Below are 24,703 nucleotides of genomic sequence, written 5' to 3' on the forward strand. Positions count from 1 at the left end.
AGCGGTGCTGGCAGCAGAGAGGAACTCCGCCGTCCCCCTGCAGAAAGAAACCCCCTCTAAAAGAGACAGAGGGAGGAAGTGAGGGAGTGATTTGATTACAGAGCAGAAGAGGACGAGGATGCAGTGGGATGGGGATGTTGCAGAGGAGGATGCACGGAGGCAAAAACAAACAGGAGGACATGCTGTGTGATCCAGGTCTCAAGATGTAGGAGCTGCATCAGAAGAGCCCTCAGTCAGAGTGTGTGTGTGTGTGTGTGTGTGTGTGTGTGTGTGTGTGTGTGTGTGTGTGTGTGTGTGTGTGAGTGTGTGTGAACGCACCATAACATCAGGGGACTTGTGTTTCAAGGAGAGTGAAGGTGGAGAGGCAGAGCCTGAGATTTCCTCCCCTCCACCTCCACAGAGGATGACGGATTAGTCCTTATTCAGCAAGGAGCGAGAGCATTACCCCGAGGTTAGTGAATTGCAAAGTCATACTGTTTCCATCTAATGTTGTTCTCACTCATCCTATCTCTCCTTTGCCACTTGTTTTTGTCCAGTATGGAAAAGTGTTGTGTGTGTGTGTAGAGCTGTCACTGCAGACTCCCTCGTGTTGTGCTATACTTGTTATGATGAATCTGTTCAGTTGCTGCTCAAATGTCCCAGCTGCCCCGTGTGGTGATGAAGTGGGGCTCGTTGTCTCCTGATTTGATGTCCTTATCCAGGATCAGATGTTGTCCACAGCTCAGCAGATGCTGCAGGATAGCCGCTCCAAGATCGAGCTGATCCGACTGCAGATTATCAAAGTCACCCAGGCTGGCAGCAGCGGCGGTGTGGACGGGGAAGGTGGTGGAAACCCAAACAGCTCCACTCATGGAGGTCAGAGTCCTGGACCATGAAGCCCTTACAGGGTCACAGAATGATGCACTGGATGTCAAAAAAGCATTATTTTATCCACACAATTTGTTTAATTTTAGAGACTTTATGTAAATTTCCATCTTATTTTGCTATGTAAAATAATTCGAAAGAGGCACGAAATCATTCTTCATCAAATAATGTCTGTCAACATATCAGTGATACAATCTATTACTTTTTGTTTACAGTCAGAGCTTCTAAATGTAGAGGAGAAAACTTAACTCATTAAAGCAGAAATCTATCAGACATAAGACATAATAGATAAAAAAAAACATAATAGATAATGGTATATTTGGATAATTTAACCATAATGAGATGAGATGAAAGTCTTTCTTCTGTTTCACACATTGCTGTTAAATTGTAGCTGCTAGACAATTCTTTGATGTATCTCAGGCACTTTTGCAAATGTTGCCATTCTTTATCTTGATGTGAATCCAGGTTGCTGGTTTGAAAAGCGTTGTATTCAGTTCAGTTAAAAGCAGCAACGCACACCAGAGCCTCCCTTTCAATGACGAGGTTCAGGTCGACGGGTTGCAACAAGCTGGATGACACGTATCATGTCAGTTTCCATACCCCCCAAAAACCATCTAGATAATGTTCTGAAAGCACTTTCACTGAAGAAGGTCAGAGATGCTGAGTGGCGGTAAAACGCCTGTTAGAAACTCCAGTTCAGAAATATCAACGCTGGTATCAAAGAGCTATATTGGTTGAACCATGCTTCCTGCCAACTGTCATCTGTGTGGGTGTTATTTGTATAATCTGGAAAGTGAAACCACTCTGGCAGCATTAACACGGAGTCAATTTCATTTGGTCCTGGAGATGTGTGCCATTTGAAAAACTCCAAAACCGACACTCGCACAATGATTTATGGCTCGAAAGTAAAAGAATCCATGAAATACGAGATGAGTCACTCCGTACTTTGTTTCCTCGGCACATATTTCCTTTCCTGACCCCTGACCTAATTTCCTCCCATTGATTGTAATGTTGTGATCTGCAGGGAATGAATTCTACAACTTCAAGCAGTTCAATTCAAGGAAAGTGTCAGCTAAATGTAAGATAAATATTTAGCTAAAGGGGAATTGTTGTGCAGCAGTCGCAGGATAATGAGTGCAAATAAATAATAATATATTAACAATAAAAATGATCAATGAGGAGCAAAAATCAAATGGTCATTATATATATAAATTAGAGATATTAGGTACATAATTGATTATTTATACATACATACAAATATGCACAATGAAGAAGTTATTTACCATGTTCCCTCCATTAAAACAATGGATGTTATTAAAGTAGACATTCAAAAGCCAAAAAGCAGCAAGTGAAAAAAAAAAAGCTTTATTGTTTCTCCAGCAAGTCTCTCCTTATATTAACTTACAGCTTAACAGCTGGAGGGTTTTTCCTCACTTGTCATTTTTATCCTTAATGCCTTTTTCCAGCTTTCATACATTCTGGATAAGTGTCAGCTAAATGACAGACACATAAAAACTGTAATGTTGAAACGCTTCGCCTGGAGCACAGTGAGATTTTAGAGAGAAGGGGAGGGGGGGCCTCACTTCAGCTTTATAAATATTGATCGCAGGAATCAAAAGAGGATGTTCTGAAGTGAATTCCTTCAGACTCTTCATCTCCCTCTCAGGGATCTCGCCGCTCTCCGTCAGCGCTGCGGATGCTCGTTTGGCAGAGTTGCACCACTACATGCAGAGAGAGACGGATGCGTTGCTGCTGGCCAAAGACATGGTGAAGCAGCTGGAGGGAATCTCCTCCCTGGACCAGAAGGCTCTGGCTGAGGTAGGACTCTCTGATTCTAAAGTATAGCTCCAGTCCAGGGACAGAAACAGGCTGGTGTGTAACATCAATTAATGTCAAGAAGACATCGTGGAGTAACATCTAGCTATTTCGGTTCCCCTGATGATCAGATTTGAAGGACAGATTCAGTATTTTCAACCTGGTTCATGTTCTTGTCAAAAACCTAAGACCTATTTAGGGTTTTTCCAATTAACTTTATTTATTATGGTTGTGGAAATGGGTCTGGCAGGTGCTCAGTAGCACTTTAAGATAAGGGAATACCTGAAGAATCAAAGGACCCTGTTTAGCTAAAATTTTATACTTAATGAAAGCAAAATCAAGTCTAACAAGTCTGAAAACCGTGTTTCTGTTGGAAGTCGGAGCGAAACACAAACCGTGTCCCAAAATACCAAACAGCACTATGGCCAAACATAACAACATAATGTTCATCCTCCCGTCAGGCTCAGTCTCGGGTGCAGGAGTCCTCCCAGAAGCTGGATCTTCTGCGGTTGTCTCTGGAGAAATGCATGAAGGAAAAGAACCAGGAGCCTCTACAGGAGCCTGCAGGGGGGCTCGACCCCTCAGACGGACCCCCTGCTCCCCGGGTCTCCAGACCTGGAAGTCTCCTGTCCCCCTCCCCGTCCATCTTCTCTATCAGACCTGCCTCCTTGACCGGTAGGCATCAGTGCACACTGTACTGTTTACTGACAATTTATTTTTGCGTGTATAGAAATAGAATTCCCTGCATGATTAATCTTCAGGCACTTTCCATCTAAGACAAGAATTGCAAGTTGAATTATTTCCTCACTGAAATATGTAGCCGCTCTCAGTGGAGTCATGCGTTTGAACATGGTTTACCATACGGCTGACCTCTGGCAGTGTATAATCAGAACATGTAATCTGTTGGTTTTGGACGGTTCAGTTGTAAGCCAGTTGCTCTATGCACGAGGGAGGAAAAAAAGCCTTTGATGATGTAACAAGGAGACAAATCCTGGAGATGCTCTGTTGGTGGCGAATAATGAGAACGGGTCTCCGTCCGGTGAAACACTCGGGGTGATTTCGCTCACAGCTGTTAGCACTACAGTGAGGATGAAGGATGACAGATTTATTCATGCCGACAAATGAAGGGTTTTACTTTGAAATGCTGCGTTAACTTTGGTTAACCGCCTTCATTGAGATTTATTAGCATGGGTGAATTATGAGGCAATCGGCTGCATGCAAAGGGAACCTCCACCTACATGAGAGCAACACACATTTGCACATAGCCGTCTGCAGTTTTGTGTCTCTTTGAACACGTTTAATGTCTATTTGTAGTCGTTGTGTGTTTCTTTGTATTTTTAATTTTTTCTATTTGTAGTTATTTTGTGTCTCTTTGTGGTTGTTTTGTGTGTTTTGTAGTCATTTTGAGTCTCTTCCTGGTTCCTACGTATACATATTACATATAATATAATACAACTAGAATAATGTGAAAACATACACACGACAAATGAAAAATAAAGCAAGAATACATTGAAAATTATTATTTTTTTGTATATTATTATAATTTATACAGGCAAACTTGAAGTTAGACTTCTTGGATGTGAGGATTTACTGAAACCACGGACAAACTCAGAACAGGAAAACCACCTGAGTCCCACTGAGGACAGTTCAGACGCTCACAGGATGGACGGACACTCTGGTAAGGGGACACGTTGCATTTTTAAAGCATTTAGTGTAGTTTTTTATACTGTGAACAGTAAAAAAAAAAGAAAGGAAGCATAAGGTACTGCTTTATTTAACAGATTTGGAATTTCTATATTGATTCCCTTATTAGATTTAGAAACAACTATGTCATTTTGGATTAAGTATAGATAAAATAATACTTACTTGCTGTTGTTCCTTCCCGTCCCTCAGCGGAGGTCAGCGCGGTGCTCCGGCTGGACACCAGAGTGGTCGGCCAGACGTGCTGGGCAGCCGCCAGCAGGCTGAACTGGGATCAGACGTTCTGCATCCAACTGGAGCGGGTGAGTCCATTCACTGACATGCAGTCAGTCCCTTTGGCATCTTCAGTAGAGGCTGACCATTTTTAGATATGATAACCTGGTCATTCACCTCCCTGTGCACACAAATTCATTGTTTATCACAATTTCTTCCAAGCATAGAAGTTCCTTCTCGACAATCAAAAAACAATACAAACAAAAAAGGTTTTTAAATATTAAAAGGAAAAGCAGCAAATAATGTTTTTTCCATTTGTTAAATGACTTAAACTATCTGCAAAATAGTTGGCAATTAATCTTTTGTCAAATGAATAATTATTAGTTCAGCTGTGTAAAATATTCAGCCATTGATTTTGTAACAAAACATTATATTTTCGAAGCTTGTATGTTTTGTGAGCAAAATCTAAATTTGTAAGCTGTCGGATAAATGTAGTGCAGAAGGACGAGAATGTGGCATGAAAAGAAAACATTCAAGTACAAGTACTTAAAATGTGTCATACGGTACTTGAGTAAATGTACTTAATTACATTTCGCCACAGTTCTAACTGAATGTAATTGCAGAAAAATGACCTGAAATTTCCTCCAAAAATGATCAAACTAACAACAAAATTAAATACATTGTTCGTGTTTGTTCTGATCCTTACCGCCCACATGTGATCCTTCCTCTGCATTTATTTCCCTCCTCGTCGTCCTGTTTCAACCTGAAATAAAGTTGAATCACAGACACAAGAGGTCACTGAGATACTGAAGATCAAATGTCCTCCTCTTATGATGAATGGACCGTACTGTGACATTGGTGCAGATAGAAAACAGCAGCAGCTTACGGGCTGTAACGCTGCATGTGCTGACACATATAATACAGGACCTCACCAACTGTACGAGGGAACCGTGCAGGACAGAGAACACGCAGAGTTTGAGCCGTTTGAAGTGGGGTTCAACAAGGTGCTTTTTAGTTTAATTTTACTTTACTTTTCAGTTGGTTTGCGCATTTAGTTTAGTTTTTATACATCTAGATCTACAGCAGAATTCATTGTTTTAATGACTGTCTCAGATGTATCTAGATATGCATACAGAATACATGTATAGGAATGGTCTTTATGTCTTTTGGTTTGGGAATCAACTTGAGTATTCTTTCACTTCCTCACAGGTCAGACCTGAGCTGAAGAGCTTTATTAGATGGCATTTCATCCACTACAATATCATGTCCTTGTTTTTCTGTTTTAAAGGACTAGATAGACTGCATGAGAAAAAAACAACAGGGATTCATTGTGAAGTAATTGTAGCATAGCGCCATCTCCTGGAATGTCTGAGAATGTATGACATTTCTATTGCGTTCTATACATCTTCTTCTCAGGGCAGACTTTATATGACCATAAATACAAAAGAAAAACAAAATCAAAAATGTAATCTCAGAGATTTATTCAAATCACGTAACAAAAGAGTGAAAAGTGAACTCGCCTTGGGGTTCAGGGTCGGAAAACACTTTCAAAAAAGTTGTATTCACATTTCTTTCAGAAACGTCCCTATTTACTCTAAAAGGCTAGCTGTGCTGTTCTTTGAAGCAGTTCCTGTCTGCAATGATGCAGAGGGCTACGTCACACTCCATACACGTCCAGGGGGTCGACAGCCTCACTTGCCTGGTCTGCCTGAAGTGTAAACAGGTCCTGCGTGCATACGAGGCCCTCTTACTCGCATCGGGCTGATCGGAGATTGGCACCGGTAGGCGGTCACTGTGTGCCTGAGCCGGTGGGACAGCAACTGTGACGCCACACAATTGCGCCGTGAGCTCCTGCAGGAAGGCCCTGTGGGTCATGTGCTGCTCCTGCTTTTCCCTGCAGAGCTCCTTGTGAAGGAGGAAGCCATTAGTGGCTGCGATGTCCAGGAAGTGGAAGAACAGAGTCCGGTATCAGCGCATGGTCTTGTGATGCGTAGTATTAGATCAGCTGGTCGGACAGATCCACGCCTCCCATGTGCTTGTTATAATCTACGACAGCTGTTGGACATGGGATGTTTTTGGTGGTCCAGTCGCCGCTCTGAGTTTTGACTCTCCTCTGCACGGTGCTTCCAGAGGACTGTAGAGCAGACGGCGAGCTTGCACGTGTTCATCCACTTCACAAAGACCAGCGGGCCATCACGGATCCACCTGATGGAGCCCGGGGGATCCTTTTCTTCAGAGTTCAAGTCCAAGTGTGGGCATCCTCATCTGTTGTCTCTGTACGTGCCACACGCTCCGATATTCAGGCTGAACAGATCCTTGAAGAGTTTTGGAGTAGTGTGGAAACTATCTACGTATAGATGAAAGCCACTGCCCAGGTAAGCCGTCTTCACCAGGGACATGACGGAGTCGTAAGCAAGTCCAACGCCAGAGGCAAACTGTGACTGTGGTCGGCTTTGCCTTCATGTGTTGTAGCATTGTAGCGCGGGTGTTGGTCGGCACCATTTGCCTTTTGTGATATTCTCAGCAGCTTGTTTATTCATGTTTTGACAAAGGGTTTGAACAGCATCATTGCTGAAGAACAGTTTGTCCAGAGGTGTGTGAGCGGTGTTCGAGTTCAACTGATGTCCCGGGGGTCTTGCTGGGATGAACTTCTTTGGCACTGGACATGAATCAGCATCCATGATATCAGTTTTCCAGGACGTGGCTGAGCGTTCTGGCTGAGTCTGTGCCTCGAGTGGAGATCTGGATCTAGATCTGGTCCGGCTCCTCGATGCATCTCGCGCACACACGGAGCTGGATCCCTGTGACATTTTGTGTGGTGGAGAACGACAATCTGCTCCGGGCCGCTCTTCATCTGGAGGAGCAGCTGGGCCGGCATGTCGTGCTGCGGCAGAGGCGCTCGGCTCTTCAGCATTCTGTTGCTCGTCATCACTGTGAAACAAAAACAATTCAGATCTCTTAAGTGTTTCTGTGTCACACAGGATATGAAGATATTGGCTGATTGCTTGATTGGATTGCTTCAGCATTTTTTTTCTCCATGTGAGGAAACAGAATCTTCGCAGTTCGCATTATCGGCTGAGATTAAAGATCAATCATCGCTGTAGCCAATAAAAACAAAGGGAAAGGTCAAAGTTGACATATTGACATCTGAGGTGTGTTGATTGATACACATCATCGTTTACAGGTAGCTAACTGCTTCATGCATGTAAATAAAATCATTAAAAAAACACAAACTGGTTAAAAACAACACATTGGTTCTTAGCAGACGTAAATGATGTACAGGTATATAAGAGTGGGAGAGACAGATCAGATAACTAGATGAGAACTGACATAGATGGATGATCACCATCAGCAGCTACAGGAGTGTGCAGCATCAGTTACCATGGTGATCTAACCGGTCAGAAGACAGAGTTAAACCTGAAGTTACCATGCTAGCCCCAAATCCTGCTTCATAGTAAATTACCCTGGTCAATATTTTGAGATACTGAGTTGTTATTTTCATATACTTTATAATTATTTTCTCTCTATAATGACTTTACAAGATCTTTTTGCTTTTCATTGGGACTTTCATAGCATCTTACCACACAGTACATGCTGTGTTTGAACTCACGGCTGAATGGAAGAAAGCATGATTTCTCACCTGATTTTATATTTACGGATATGTAATTTGGCCATTATATAACATTAATAACATTAATCCAGGAGAGAGAAGGCAGAAAATCTTCACACTTGTGCAATGTCTGACTAAATGCACAACAGTTTCTGGACGTCCATCACAGAAACTACAGGGGGTTTTAGTTCAGGTTTCCCTTAGTTAAAGCCTGGTTGCATGCTCCTCATATTTCTGGTGTCTAGCTCACAACCTGAACTCCGTCGATTCTCCGTCGTCTTCACTTTCCACCACAACGTGAGCTTCCGTTGTGTTGTTTGTTGCCATTTTGGAAATGTCAAATAAAAGAGTAAACTCGGGCATTCAGCAGCTCTACAAATAAAGTGTATCCCCACTATCTCGAAACCACGAGGCGCGCATTTTTTCCTCATATTTGCTCGCTCCCGTAGTCTTTTCGTGATTGGCTAGTACTCGTCAAGTCCACGCGCAGAACTCCTTTTCCTCTGATGTCACTTCCTGCCTATTCATCCGCGCTGTAAAATATTATCCGCTGACGCAAAGGATAATCTACATTATTCATTTTTATTAATTACATGCATGATATTCTACTACTTATTTACGTTTCTGTCCAAACAGCACATATCTAATGTTTATTTGGTTTCTTCTTCGTTGGATTTGCCTTTTAATTTAACGGCAGCCTACCGTTACATACTACTGTAGGTGCATAGCCCCACCGCATTCGACCTCTTCTTCTTAGTATTAGTATAATAATAATAATAATAATAATAATAATAATAATAATAATAATAATAATAATAATAATAATAAAAATAATAAAAATAAATAAATAAATAACAACAATAATAATAATAATAATAATAATAATGAGGAACCATTAACATTAATCAGGGAACATCACAGACAGACAGTCTCCTAATATATAACATATTAAAATGCATGATATTCATTATTTAAAGGTCAAACAAGCAACCCATTATTTGGGAAAATTCGGTCTGAATCAAAAAGCTTAATCTCCTTATGGGAGCTCTCACTGAGAGCATCTCAGTCTTAAAAGGGTTGGTGAGCCCTGTTAGTTAGTTAAATTATGTAACACTTAAATTATAGCATTCATTATTAAAGCGCAAACCAGATAAAGAACACAGACCCTCGTGGTATACTCATATCTATTTCAAATAATTAACATCTGCCCTCTGTGTCCGGCACACCATCTCCTGCAAGAACACCCTGATCTATCTTTTGAACAAGTCTAAACCTATTTTCCCCAGCAGTGCACATATGTTTTACATTCTATATAAAGTTATATTTAGAGCATTCATTTGATATACCTCTCTAGCAGAAACACTGTTTTATTTCATCCTTCTACTGTATGTTATTAAAAATCATTTAAACAGTTGTTTGTAAAGGTTCACTACTGTGCAGGTATTCCATCCATTTCTTTATTTTAGTCAAGTTATCCAGGTTGAGTAAAGTTAACTAGTAAAACTAGTCCCTCCAGTGAGTATTCTTACACTGGATGAGGATAATGATTTCAGCAGGGCAGGTGAAAGGGCAGTCTGAGGGCATCCAGTGGATTAATGGAGAAAGATAACAGTATGGATGAGCATGGGGGAAGGAAGATAATGTGACACCAGCAGTATTCACAACATTAAATCCTATTTAGATACAGAATGTAACACTCAGTCTGCATAATCTGGTAATAAAGTAAAATTCAAACACATTCATTTCACCTATAAGGAAGTATTTTTACTTGGTGGTTTTGGTATTTAAAGTAAAGTAAGTATTTAAATTCCACTGGTTTATTATTGTTGTAGTTCTGTTTGCGACCACCAGGTGTCTGCCTCAAACCTGCAGATATTCATCCATCACATAACCTCAATCGTTCATTATACAGAAACGGCGCAGGGAAGTAACATCTGAAACTATGTCCAGTGCTGCAGAGTTTTGTTGTTGTTGTTTTAAACAGAAGTCAGTGTTGGCATTGTGTTTCACTCATTTAAAACTCATCTAAAACTTTAGAATCAAAGAAATAATCCAGATGATTTCATTTCAGACATTTCAAGCTGTTACTTGCTCGTTTTTCATGCTGACCTGAAATCATGGATGCAAGTCAAACAGAAACAGAGTTTGTGATCACTGATCCTGAGCTCATTCTGTCTGCGGTGTTATTGCTGACAGTCTCGAGAGCTGGAAGTGGCTGTCTTCTGGCGGGACCGGAGGGCGATGTGTGCAGTGAAGTCCTTGCGACTGGAAGAGATGATGGACAACCCAAACCACGACCAGGAGTTGAGTATGGAGCCACAGGGCCTCCTCTACGCCAAGGTACACACAAAGAGGAAATGGTGAAATTCATATATGTTCTCCTGATAGAAAAACATAGGAATTAAAACTAAAATAATAAATACAATATTCACAGCTGAAGGAATAAGTTATAGTTTAATATGACCTAGTATAGTCCCACATAAAAACCTGTCTGTTGTGGATTTTACAGCTTCAGTTCATCAACACAGTTGTTGAGCGGCAGCCGAAACTGAGACGTCAGCGATGTATCTTCACTAAAGAGAGAGGTACAGACGAACAGCATGGAGCACCAACAGATTTCATGTGTGTGTCTCTGCAGTGGAACTTGGTGCTATTTCTTTCTTCCTCAGGGAAGAACTTCCTCAGAGCGGCCCAGATGAACATGAATTTTGCCACATGGGGTCATCTGATGATGAGCATCGTCCCTCGCTACAGCTCCTTCACCACGTTCAGCTCGACCCTCGCCACGACCTCTGACCCCGCGGCCGACGACGCGCCACCTCCAACTGAAGAGCCTCAAACCACCACCTCACTGCCAAGGTCTGTTTTATAACCTTTTACGTGTCTTAATTTGTAAAGGAAACAGTTATAAAATGCAGTAAATAGTAAAATATTTCTAAGTACCTCAAATGTCAGTATACTTGTGTACTTAATTACATGCCACTACGAAGTCCGAACCTGACCTGACAATGTTAGTCAAGTGCAAACCTCTGCTTAAATTGTAATCATTTCTTTCTAACTTAGCATCCTTATGCAACAGTGTTTTTATTTATTGTTTTTATGAGAAATCATGGCTGTTTTGCTTTGTGTACAGTTGCTCATTTGGCATCCATTTGTCTATTTTCGTCTTTGTTCATCCGCAGCGAAGCTCCTGAAATCCGACTCAGACTGACAGAGGATCAGCCGTCTCCCACCAGCCTTGAGCAGGGAGTCGACGATCCCACCATCATCACCACGGCAACACACAAGACACCATCAGTGTCTGCATCGCAACAACAACTGGTACATTATTTATTTTACAAATGTATACTTCACTAAAAAGTATGCTATTTATACAGTATGAAGTAGAATTAAATGAAACTACTTAAAGGAGTCATCACCTGGTTTTATACGTATCCCGCCCCCCTTGGATCGCTTTGGATCAATTCGTAAAACTTATTAGAAAAAAAAAAAAAAAATTTAATCAAACATTGAGCTTGTTCTGACCCTTTTTCGTACCGCGATTTTATCACGCGAGATTACGCGCGAGGTTTTGACTGGTCCGCATGTGCATTGTATAATATGTAATGAGGCGCGCGTTGATTCGCCGCAGGAAGGACAGAGCCGGGGGGGCTTGCCTGCATGCAGACTCCAAAACATAATGGCGGCGCTTCGGCGATTTCAGGTAGCGGACGGGGCGGGGTTGGGTGGTGAAAGAGGGGTGGGCTTATGCAAGTAGCCGCCACGGTGACGTCACCGAAGGCGCAGAATCAAAATCTCGTGCTTTAGGAATGCACACCCTTGTGTGCAATCCTGTTCGGAAAAAGAGCAGAAGCGAAAAAACGGCGCCACTTTCAAACTCCAGCCTTTCAGGCAAGTTTCAACTGAGGTCAAACACAGATATGCATGTTTTAACAAGAGAAATTGCGATTTCCTGGTGATGACTCCTTTAAGTAAAGTATGAAAATTGTACTTAAGTAAATACTCTCCATCACTGCTGTTTCAGAAACATGTAGATCAATTAGAAAATGTTAAAATGTTCCAAACTTTGTCTCTGTTTGCAGTCGTCCATAAACAACACGGAAGGAAGTGAAGATCAGCCTGTATCTGCTCTAAAGTACACACATACATGTACACACAAATACTAGTTTATATGCTGTAAATTTAAGAGTGAAGCGCTGACTTAATTTTCTTCTTTGTTTTGTCTTTTTTTCCCAAACAAGGATGCAGATGGAAGATTTTAAATACATTTCAGTTTTAGGCAGAGGACACTTTGGAAAGGTAAACTTTTAAATGTTTTTTAATAATCTCCTTCTCCTGTTTGTCGTCCTTCAGTCGTTTGGTTGTGAATGTTTCCTGTTCAGGTGCTGCTGGCAGAGTTTAAGAAGACGGAAAAACTGTATGCCATCAAAGCCTTGAAGAAGAGGGACATTGTGACTCGTGATGAAGTGGACAGGTGTGTGTCAATGGAAAGCTTTAGACGCCAAATTACCCAAATTTACAAAGGCAAAAAAAAAAAACAGTAAAAACTGCACGGATCAATCTGTAGATTATCCTGATAAATATCCCTTCACCTTAATTCTTTTGGGGGTGGCAGAAATCTCAGATACCATAAAAACTATGCACATAATATTACAAATCTGCATGGAAAGAAGCCACGAGGGGAACAGCAAGTAGATGAGGATTTCAAGTCCATTTCTTATTTGGGCGGATAGATCCTTTAAACTTGAATATAAAACAACTTTGTCAGTTTTTCTCTACAAATCAAAGTTAAGGTGCTTCAAATTAAATAGAATAAACAATGCCCTTTGATTAAAGGTGCTTTATTGACTTTATTTAAGCCACAAATAAGGACAAATTAAATGCCTGCTGTTATTTGAATGAAACTAAAAAGAAGACAGTCGTTTGATGTCTGAAGATGAAAATGTCTAATTATTATTGTTATCAGGTCAGTGTAGCTGGTGTTTAATGTGAGGGTTTTATTCTGCAGCCTTATGAGCGAGAAGCGGATCTTTGAGATGATCAACGCGTCCAGACATCCGTTCCTGGTGAACCTCCACGGCTGCTTCCAGACCAGCGACCACGTCTGCTTCGTCATGGAGTATTTACCCGGCGGCGACCTCATGATCCACATCCATAACGACGTGTTCTCCGAGGCCCAGACCAGGTTCTTATTTTTACTTCTGGTACTTTGGTATTTTGATGCTGCTCATGTTTATGTACTTTTACTGTTTGAATGACTTTTATTTGTAACATGTAAATTTACGTTGCAATATTGCAAAAATATCTGAATACTTACCACTAGATGTTGCCTCATTTGCATATTCAAACATAACGTTTCAGATAACTTGTAATACAAAACATTTTTTTCTTAACGTAGGAAATTTACTGGGGTAGTTTCATCCTGAAATCTACTAGTTCAACATTTTACCGTATTCACTTGTAGTGCCCCCCCTTAAAATTAATCTTCATAGGTTATTAAAAGTACAACAAGTGTGGTCATATTCTGTATATTAATGTATGATCTTAAATCTGTGACTGTTTACAGGTTCTACTCAGCGTGCGTCTTGCTGGGTTTAGAGTTCCTGCATCTGAATAAAATCATCTATCGGTGAGTCACCAACGTGATGTTGTGTCACTGAGCTGCAGCTTCAGGTGTTAATCTCATGTTCTGTGTGTTTTATGCAGCGATCTGAAGCTGGACAACCTCTTAATGGATGCAGATGGATTCGTGAAAATCACAGACTTTGGACTTTGCAAAGAAGGTGAGTTGATCACAGTGTCACAGTGTGTGTTGCTTTTTTGATGCTACTACCAAAGTCAATGGTCTAATCCTAAACATAAAGGCTTTTATTAATCCTCACTCAAAAATCGATCTGTGATGACTCTCCGGCTGCTGTCTTCGGCAGGGATGGGTCACGGTGATCGGACCTCGACTTTCTGTGGGACTCCCGAGTTTCTGGCTCCTGAGGTCCTGACAGATGACAACTACACTCGAGCGGTGGACTGGTGGGGGATGGGTGTCCTCATCTTCGAGATGCTCGTGGGAGAGGTTGATAACATGTATTCATTCGTTTTTCAGATTTTCCTTTCCACATTTTTAACATCTAGTTGAGACACGACTATCAATGCATAGTCAGAAGTACTCAGCATCTCTCTGCCATGCTTCTAGTCACCGTTCCCCGGTGAGGATGAGGAGGAGGTGTTTGACAGCATCGTCAATGACGACGTGCAGTATCCGAGCTCTCTTCCCGCTGATGCCGTCTGCATCATCCAGAAGGTAAAACCCTTACAGTTACTTACAGTAATGGCACCAAAATAACTGGTCTTATTTATTAATTTATGTAAAATTTATTTATAAACCTCAATCATCTGTCTGCAGCTGTTGAAGAGGAATCCTCTGAAAAGACTTGGAGCCGGAGAGAGGGACGCAAACGAGATCAAAGGAGAGAAATTCTTTGAGGTAAAACAATTAATCACTTTATTTAGATGTTATGGTTACAGATATGATTGGTTAACCTCTAAACCTCTTTGAAGCTCTGCAGCAGTTTTACTTACTACCTGATGTGTCAGGATTAATATTACTGCTGCATTAATGTGTATGTTGCATGTTTTTAATTATTTAATCTGCAGCGATGCCTCATATGCTATAAAGTCAATCTGTCCTGTGAGAACCACGTATCTCTAAAAGTGGAGGAGAAGTAGAAAGTAGCAGAACATGGAAATACGAGAGGTACAAGTACCTCAGATTTGTACAGAAGTACAGTACTTGCGTAATGGGTACATTCCACCACTTTTATATTATGTTTTGTTCTAAATAACAATGAATAAATAAATAAAATGGATGCCTGTGTCTTTCAGACCATTGACTGGGAAGCCCTTCTGGCCAAGAAAGTAAAGCCGCCGTTCCTGCCGTCAATCAAAGAGTCGATGGACGTCGGCAACTTTGACAGCGAGTTCACACGACTCCAGCCAATCCTGTCACCTCCCTCCAAACCCTTCTTCCTCTCTGCCGAGCAGCAGGAAGCCTTCGCAGACTTCGACTTCTGCGCCTTGCATGGATGAAGGACGAGCTGAGCGGACCAGGGTGGGAAAATTATCACGTTTAGTTTGTGGCTGGGAAATGTAACAATATCCTCATTTACTTATAGTCAATCCTCCTGTTGAAAATTATTATTATTATTTTTTTTTTCTGGATTAAAAGATTATTAAAGGTTTAGCTGTTTTAGCACCAGGACTTGCAAGAGCACTTAAAGTGCGTATCTGGTCTTTAAGCTAAGCTAAGCTGATCGACTGCTGGCGGTAGAGAAATGAGAGTCTAAAGTAAAAAGTAGCAAAAAATGTATATTACTCAAGTAAAGTACATTTACCTCAAAATTGTACTAAAATACAATACTTGAGTAAATGTACTTTCCACCATTTTAATAAGCCTCCCACCCTGGTCTTGATAGAGCTTTTCTGCAGCTCAGTCATTTTCTAACAGGACTGTTCTCTGACTGTTCTCACCACCATCCAATCCACAGCCAATCGTTGATCAACTAAACCAGACAGAATTGTTTGTTTTTAACAGGCAAAAAAAAAACAGTGACTATAACCCTTTATAATCTATATGGAGAGTTGAGCGTTGTTGCGACTGTTCCAGCAGTGATTCAACTCACCTGCTGCTGCTGTTGAGAGTTAATTCATGAGATCTAGTCAGGTGAAAGTTTGTACGAACAGATACAGGATGCTTGAAGAGTTTATAACATTATCAACACATCTTTATTCCTTTTTTTTTGGTTTAATTTCAGCACTCCAATACTCGATGATTACTGGACAAAATGCTACAAACAAAATCTGAAATTAGAGTAGCCTATCTGCGCATTATGTTTTGTAAAGCTGGCTAAGTCAAGAGTGTCAAAGTGTTGAGTTAAAGAAGTTAGCTAGTTAGTTTAAGAATGAACCTGGCTTTCAGTCAGCCCCAAATGTTCCTCCGTTTGACATCATAATTTCAGTCACTTTTCCTCTCGCTACATTACATAACTTTGCACATTTTACACCTGATACACCAGTCGTGGAGGCAGCCACTGGCTGGACTCTGTAGGAGTCTGTAAGCTGCCTCATGTATAAAGTAGCCTAATGATTGTCACGCCTCTGTGAAAGTTAAGACACTGCAATGCTGACACTTGCAGTGCACCAGTGGTGGTGGTTGCCTCAGCTGCTGGTGTGTCGGGCACAAACGGGGCATAATGATGCGATGTGGTCAGAGGAAGTGTCGTACAGATAATAACGTCATCAAACCACGTAGGTGAACTACAACAGCACAAAGAGGAACACTGACACTGACTGAAAGCCACTTGATGGAAATCTTTCCTCAACACTCCAAAATATTCAAACTACTCCCCTAAAAACACAGTAAAAAGATATAAGCTTCACCAAATTTGTGAAATTTATTGCAGCTGTATATAATTGTCTTGAACTGTAAATTGATTTGGCTGTAATAGAATGCATGAAAGCAGATTTATCATTTTTGGTAAAGTGTGTCAGCCAACAAGTAGAATGTCAAATGCTAAAGGCCTCAACATCTTGGTCACAATTCCATTAAACAAAAATCATGAGAGGTTAACAAAAATCAAATTAAATCAAATTTTAATTGAGTCTTAAAATCGCAGGATTGATCGCCTCTATTAGTCACTATACGCCAACACGTTTTCAATTTTAGCTATGTCAACCAACTCTTTGAGCTAGCTAGACTGTGCTGCCTCTCTTAGCAAAGTCACTGCTAATGTTAATATACTAATGCTAACTGCTAGTACTGAACCATAGCTAGTAGCTAAATAGAAGTTACTGGTACTTAAATAATGCTAACTGCTATCACTGGAGCTATGGCTAGTAGCATTAGTCATGCTTGATACTAATGCTAACTGCTACTAATGAAATCATAGCTAGTGGCTAAATAGAAGTTACTTAACTAATGCTAACTGCTACTAATGAAATCATAGCTAGTAACTAATGCTAACTGCTATCACTGGAGCTATAGTAGCAATAGCAATAGTCATACTAGTTTTTCATAATCATCATTCCAACCATAACTAATTTAGCTTAAATGAAAATGCTTTTCTCATCAAGACAGTGAAGCTATCATCAGATATTCCAGTTACCTAGTTTAATCAGGATCAGTAAAACTCAAACTTAATCTCACTTATAAGGTGTAAAATGATTTGTTCTTTGTCATAAATAGTTCACAGATGCACTATAAATGTACTGAATGTGTTAAAAAAAACTGTCACTAATACCGTAGCCTCTTCAAGCATCCTGAGTGTTGGAGACAGATTCAGCTTGCTTTGTGGCCTTTGCTTGTTATATATTTATTTACAATATTTATCCTTAGGTACAGTTTGTGCTGCCGTTTCTATGCATCACTGTGACAGGCTTCGCCCACTGCCTTGACCAAACAAATGAAGCAAGAAGTTAACCTATATTTCTGGTTACAAGCCTTTTTTAAAAAAGCATTGGAAATGTTCCACGTATTTGTCCAGTCATTCCCTCGTAAAGCAAAGACGCGTTCACATATCAGTCCCCCACCAGGCCAACTGTTTTTTCTGTCACGACAGTAGAAGTGCATGGCACCGTGGTGAACTTGTGCACTAGAAATCCTGTAAATGCTAGCGATATGTAAAAGAGAAGCCATAGAGAATCTAATATAGCCATATATAGCAAGAAAATATCTGTATTTTGAATTTAGCAAATCATATTCTGTGATACTGAAGCTCTAATGATGTCAGTGCAATAAAAGAAGAGGGAGAGGAGAAGCAGCATTGACGAAAGGTATATTTTGTTCAAGTGCACCCAAGAAATACCCAATATTTCCTTTCAGCTCGGCGCTTGATATTTTCAACTCACAGCTGAGTTTAAAAATATCTCAGGAGAGAGCTGGATAGGAGACTCCCACTTTTTGAGTTAGTAAACCATATGTACAGTAATTTTATCAAACTATAAATTGATCTAGTCCCAGTATTTAGTGTTTGCAGCAGCATTTCCCCCCCAGAGAAATATTGTGTAGAAGAAATCTGTGACATTTACTTTGGACTCTGAGCCTCCAAAGTACAAGGCAAATTCACATCAACCCGCGGCGGTTTGGAGGGTTCTATTTCATTCTAACTGCCAAAGACGCTGGAAATGCAGGTTAGATTACGTTCTGTCCCAGGCAGTCATCCAAAAGTAGAACAACCATAACTGCATATATTTCTTGTTTGTGGTTGGAATTTGAGAGAGATTTGAGATTGTGCGACAGATGGGATATAGATAGTAGCTAGCTTTAGGCCTCCAGTGTAAACAACTACACGGATTCAAATTCTGCGATAATACTTGGTGGCGTAAACATTTAAACAATTAATCTTTAAGGCTCAAAACTTCTGTCTGAGTGCTCTCTTTTGAATATGTGAAGGAGGCATTTTTCCAACAAGGTGTTTAGTTGCAAGGAAGACTGTCCTTGAAACCGAAAGGTTAAAAAAGGGCCAGTAATTCCTGCTGAAGTGTCCTTGAGTAAGACACTGGACCCCCCACCTGGTGAAGGCTAAATTAATAAAATGTAACAGGACAACGAGCCGGGTTCATTTAGCTGCTGTAGCACTTTAAGTTTCTGCTGCTGAATATTACATGTTACTTATGTGTCAGTATTGTATTATGTATGTATGTTTGTATGTTTGTATGTGAAACATCCTGATGAGGAATGTCCGTCTGTACAGATGTAATCTATAACAACATGCATATCATCAGTGTTTTAATGTACTCTTGTTGTCAATAAATACAAACAGAACAAAGCCAGTAAAAACAGTTGGTGAAACATTTGGTGTTAAGATTATCTCAGAGTTAAATTAATAATAGTCATTTTGATAGTAAAAAAACAATTAAATACATCATTAAACCAAAGGCACCAGAAACAAAGGCAATTAGTGTTACAAAGCGGAGGTCACATTGACAGAAAAGGAAGTGGTGAGCAGACCTGAGAAACATTTTTCTTTCCACAAAATTGCCTTAAATGCAATTCCGTGATTGTGAACTTGTGAATGTTGATATTTAAAAAAAAAAATCTATAAATTAATATTTTTTCTTCTGACCAATTCACTGACTATGATAAAGACTCTCAATTCAGGGGCAACCAGAGTGAAGGAATGACTAAAAAATAAGGCCGACATTGTGTTTGTAGCAAAAAGATTGCAAAGTATGTTTTGTGATCCATCAGAAATCAGGTAAATCTAAGTTAATTAGTAAACTCTAACCGGCTTGAATGCAGGTGATTAGTTTTATGTCGCGTTAGTTTGTAAAGCTCTACCCAAAAGGAAAAATAAAATAACTTAAATCTCCGCTATTGAGGTTGAAAAATGATTCCCTTTCCCTGAAAGTAGCACCTGACTCTCCGGTGAGGACGGCGGCGCGGGGTCTTCATGGAGGTCAAACAGAGTTCGAGGCGTTTCTCTCGTACATTTGCTCCCACACCACCGTCCTGCAGATGCAGAAGAAATCCCACAGGTTGCAGAAGATGCCGCGGTCAAACGGGTTCTCCTCGCCACTGCAGTTCTTCAGGTACGAGATCCGGTGCCGCGACATGAACTCCCAGGTGGTGCAGTTGATGGAGACCAGGTAGAGGTGGCAGCCCAGCAGCAGCACCACCACCATGGAGAAGACACCAACCACGGCCAGCGCCGCCAACAGGAAGCCGTTCACTCTGAACCACAGCTCCCAGGTGGCGCTGGATGAGATGCCAGACCTGGAAGACAAATATTACTATTATTATTAATATAGGGGGTTGTCTGCCCTGAAAAATGCCTGGCAGGCTGAGTGTCTTGCAAATATAATCCCTCAAAAAAAAAGCACTTGCAACCTTTCTTCACCCGTTACATCAAGTTCACCAGCTCGGACCAACCAAAGACTGTCATATTCCTAGTTTAATTTGAATATGTTTTTTTTCTTCTAAATAAGTTAAATAATAGAGTAACAATGCAAAGAATAGAGGAAAAGCTGAGACAATTAGAATGACTTTGTGAAGCAGAAATAAGCATTTCTTTTGTCTTAATCATCTTATGACTCATTGCAGAGTCATAATCACAGGACCATGACTGTAACTCCTTATATGTTCACATTAGTAGCCTTCTTCCTTGTCCCAGCTGCACCTCCTCTGTGCTCGCCTCTCTTCACTGGCTTCCTGATAGCATTTTTTTTTTTTTTAAATGCACACCGTATTACATCAGGAAGCTTTTCAACCCTCAAATCTTCTTCACGTCTTTGAGGCTTTCTGACAAAAACCTGTTTCCATTTCTGTATTCTAGACTGAAAAAAGCACAGATGACGCCTTTCCTGTTGCAGCCTCTAAACGGTGGATCTGTGCTGCGACCTGCATCTCTGTTTATATACACACATTCATTTAAAGGCAGAACAAGTAGAATTTGCTAAATAAGAATATGCAGATTCAGACACCACCAGACTTCTAGTGGGACATAACCGATGACTCAGTGGGACTCTTTTTTTGAGACACCTACAGAAAATCCTACTACTTGTGCCTTTAACTAGTCTATATTTGACCTATTCCGTTAAGTTTGATTGTTCACTGATTAATCCAACCAGTGAGTTGATTATTAAATCTACAATCTACCACATGCTTCACAGCACTTCAACTCCTTCAACTATAAAAACCTGCTGGACAGATTTCCAAAATGAGGAGGACTTGGACTTTGAAATCGTACTTGAGCAACACATTAAAACAACTGTTTACTAAATGCAAACAGAATCAATCTATCTATTGATATTCTCAAACTCTCGAAACCTAATGTTGTAGAGATAAAGCCACAGAACGGAGTTCACTGTCACCATGTGATCATTTCCACTTAGACATAATTAGAAGGAAAACTGATGCTGCACATAGTCCACCAGATAAGGACATTTATCTCAGAGCGACAGACGACGGGCGGCGGCGCTCAGGAGACGTACAGAGCGATGTGAAGCGCCCACAGCAAAGCAAGCAGCTGCACCAGCAAGTAGACGATGAACCAGCGGTGGTTCCTCTCTCCCACGCAGTTCTCGATCCAGGGGCAGTGGTGGTCGAAGCGACGGACGCAGCGTTTACACGTCTGACAGTGCTTCGCTCTCATTGGCTGCTGCTTGAAAGAGAGAAAGAGATGGAGAGAGAGGCGCTATTTTAAAAGTTCAATCACTCTCCAGAATTAATTAGCAGATAAAATAGATACAAGCATTTTTGTCAGAAACTGGATTGTTTTTCCTCCTTTACAGCCTGAATCATCACGCAACAGGCTGACAAATGTTCCACCATGTTGAATATGTTGTCCATTGCCTTATTTCTGCACTAATAAACAAATAAAACCCCAATATAAATACAAACATCAAGAGAACAGGGGGCTATTGCCATCCAGTGATGTAGGCCTACTGTCATTATTTAAACACTGTGACCATTATTTTACATGAATTCAGCCTTTATTCATATATTTGATAAATTCTACATGTGATAGTCATCGTCACAGTTATAATATATAAATATAAGCTGTTCATATTGTTCAGCAAAGGGTTCCACCGTGATTCAGCTTAAGACCGGTGGGTCCACAGATTGTGAGCCTCCCTCGCTCCCTCTCTTTGACTCTGGTTGTAATGTATTGATAAAGCACTGGGAGCACTATTGTAAAGTGCCTGTTCGCCATGTATGTTCCTCCTCAGCCACCGTACCTCTCAAAGTTGTTGTTTCATAGTATCTGAGTGCCAGATTAAAGTGGTCCATCAAAAGCTCTTACTCAGTTTGTGAGTACGCCGTGTGAGTGCACTTCACAGGATTATTCGCAGCAGGCTTCACTTAGTCGCAGCTGCTTATCCTGGTTTGGCCTTTGTGCAAGCCAGACATTGGGATACGCTGAACCCAGCGTTGTCATTTATCCTGGAGATCTGGATTCTGCCCTCAGGACGCACGTGTGAAAATACGTGTTTGAGTGGGACACAAATTAAACTGAATATAAAGAGTGTACAAACATGTGACTATGCAGACGTGTTCATGATAAACGTGTGAGAGCCGTGTCCCGTTACCTGCAGCAGGCAGTATCCACAGCGCCGCAGCCGGGGGGTCGAAGACTGAGGGATCATTGACTCCAGCTCGTCATTCGAACCCTGAATGAAACGGATTGATGTAGGTCACACGTGAACACACACCTACGCACACTGTGACCTTCACTTAAAAGACAATAACTTGTGTTACTGCACGTATTAGTATTTTACGAATAAGCACATGTACTTTTTTCTTAACACGTAAGTTTGTATATTAACTCCTTCCCTCCAGGCAGCTGCGTACTCCGAAAATCAACTTCTGCAGACGTTAAAACACATTTCTCAAAGTTGCATTCTTATTGCATCCTCATGTTGTTGAAACCGTAACTTGATTTAATAAACTGATGGATGTTGATCTCACCTTGATGCTGTCAGAGAGAACGAAGCCAGGATCCATTAGAGAAACAGCAAAGTATAAGAGCACCGACAGCACAACCACAAGGAAGAACAGGACCGGCAGCAGGAGCTCTCCCCGCTCCTCACACCTCCGCAAATCTGCAAACACACACAAGTCAAACTGAAATATATACTGAGGCAATCATCTTTGGGACTATTGGTGGTTCCATGCAATAGTAGATCTAACCTACAGCTGGATAATATGGCCTAGAAGGTTGGACAGTTGTTTTAACTGTAGATAGATAGACTTTCACACCAGGAAAATTCAACATTAAAACTGTATCATAACAGCATTACAATAACACCAGGACGATGAGCTTATATATAATGACATTTTACTACATTGGTTGTGAACAAAAAGTTGTATAAGATATTATAAGACAGACTTTATTGATTGAAAAAGAATTACCAAACTAATGTCTCCAGCTTCACAAATGATAGGATGTGCTGCTTTTCTTTGTAATTATAACGAAAACACCATAGTTGTTATTTTAATGCGATTACAACATTTTAAAAAACAAACAACCTTGAACTGGACAGGCGCCCTGGATCAAGCCAATCTCTACCTTTTAAATTATATTATACTATTATCCTGACGTGGCCAACAAATACACGTGTAAGGTTCTGTTTACAGGGGCTTCATAGTCTGAATGAACTTACCGGTGTTGTGCAGGAACAGTACCAGGGTTATGACCCAGGTGAGAAGGGTGTGTGTGGCTCGAACCAGGACCCCGGTCCGAAACATGTTCTGCACCATCTTTCATTCACACCCTGGCTAACTAGCTAGCCTCGTTAGCATCAACATAACGTTCGCTATTTCACAAAAATAAAACAAACACGCGTACAATCAAATACATGTTAACTGTATGACGGTTTATAAAGTTATCGCGTAGCTAATCACAGTGATAAATGTGTACTTTATGTAAAATTCTCTCTGGTTCTATAGTATACATCCTGTAGTCGCCTCTTCTTTGTTTTGCTACGGGAAGCTGCGTAGGACAAAATAGACGTGTTGAACCCTCCGCGAAAGAAAGAAAGAAAGAGGAGAAAGAAAGAAAGGAGAAAGAAAGAAAGAAAGAAAGAAAGAAAGAAAGAAAGAAAGATCAATTAAATACAAATTCACAGAAATAAATTAATACCATGTATTTATTTATTTGACAAATTACAACGACCTCACAATGTCACACCACCATGAAAACAAAAACGGAATGGTTGCTGTGGCACCAAAAAGTCAAACTTCCATACACTCCGACTTGGCCTTTCCCGTGTTCTTTGTCCTTTCTTGCCTTTTCGTCAGCTGACATTCACAGAATGAAACCCCACGAACCCAGAGGGGCCTCGAAGGTCCCTGGGATTCCCGAGCATGAGCCCAGGGAGAGAGGGGGGGTCCGACAATATAGAAAACCTAGTTTTAAACTATTGGTTGACAAAACAAACTGTTCTGAGAGAGATATTATGATTGTGCTTATTTCCCCCATTTGTTGTGATGTTTGTCTAAAGCAAACAATCATTTGACACATGGTCGCCTTGACTAGAACGACATGTTCTTCTTGTTTATTAGAATGTCTTTAAATAAAATTAGGTCAATATCAGCCAACAATTACAGAATGGTGTCATGCTCCTCAGGTAGGAACGTCCCTCCCTCCCTCGCCACACAAACAAACAGGTGTGGTCAATATTAAATACAAATTAAGCATCAAAATAAACTTTGAGTACCAAAAGTAGAATGACTCATGCAGAATGACCCATTTCTGAATTAATAAATTATTGGGTTATAATTAGTGATGCAATGTGTTCATCACTAATGCTTGTAAAGGTGGTGCTCGTTTGAATATACGCTGCTGGGTGTCTTGTCTAATATACAACAATACATCCAAATACAGTTTTAGATTATATTTTGTAGTATAAACACAAATCTCTAAAGTTTTCAAGTATATGTAGTATACAATATTTATCTCCAAGATGGAGTAAAAGTTTACTAAGCGTAAAAGGGATAATACTCAA

General features: G+C 40.6%; 2 protein-coding genes across 3 annotated transcripts; one reads left to right on the forward strand and one right to left on the reverse strand.

Moving 5' to 3' along the window:
• On the forward strand, positions 1–19,266 carry LOC311023449 (serine/threonine-protein kinase N2-like). Its single transcript, XM_084025286.1, has 21 exons — positions 1–451; positions 702–855; positions 2,531–2,682; positions 3,141–3,354; positions 4,232–4,357; positions 4,573–4,682; positions 10,400–10,543; positions 10,713–10,788; positions 10,873–11,062; positions 11,386–11,524; positions 12,286–12,338; positions 12,445–12,502; positions 12,586–12,677; positions 13,212–13,388; positions 13,770–13,832; positions 13,910–13,986; positions 14,131–14,273; positions 14,394–14,501; positions 14,604–14,684; positions 15,083–15,308; positions 16,393–19,266. Exons 2-20 carry the CDS (start codon positions 708–710, stop codon positions 15,284–15,286), a joined length of 2,355 nt encoding a protein of 784 aa, XP_083881412.1. The 5' UTR covers positions 1–451; positions 702–707; the 3' UTR covers positions 15,287–15,308; positions 16,393–19,266.
• Positions 18,971–23,667, reverse strand: LOC311023455 (palmitoyltransferase ZDHHC12-B-like). 2 transcript variants are annotated; one of them, XM_084025295.1, is made up of 5 exons: positions 23,360–23,667; positions 22,665–22,798; positions 22,286–22,366; positions 21,188–21,354; positions 18,971–19,970 (listed from the first exon to the last, which is right to left on the reverse strand). In XM_084025295.1, exons 1-5 carry the CDS (start codon positions 23,454–23,456, stop codon positions 19,655–19,657), a joined length of 795 nt encoding a protein of 264 aa, XP_083881421.1. In that variant the 5' UTR covers positions 23,457–23,667; the 3' UTR covers positions 18,971–19,654. The 2 variants fall into 2 exon arrangements, with proteins under 2 accessions (XP_083881421.1, XP_083881420.1); XM_084025294.1 differs by having other exon boundaries at positions 21,188–21,357.
• Positions 23,668–24,703: the final 1,036 nt, after the last annotated feature.

Source organism: Eutrigla gurnardus, assembly GCF_963514095.1.
Source record: "Eutrigla gurnardus genome assembly, chromosome: 13".
In the NCBI taxonomy this organism is placed as follows: Eukaryota; Metazoa; Chordata; class Actinopteri; order Perciformes; family Triglidae; genus Eutrigla; species Eutrigla gurnardus.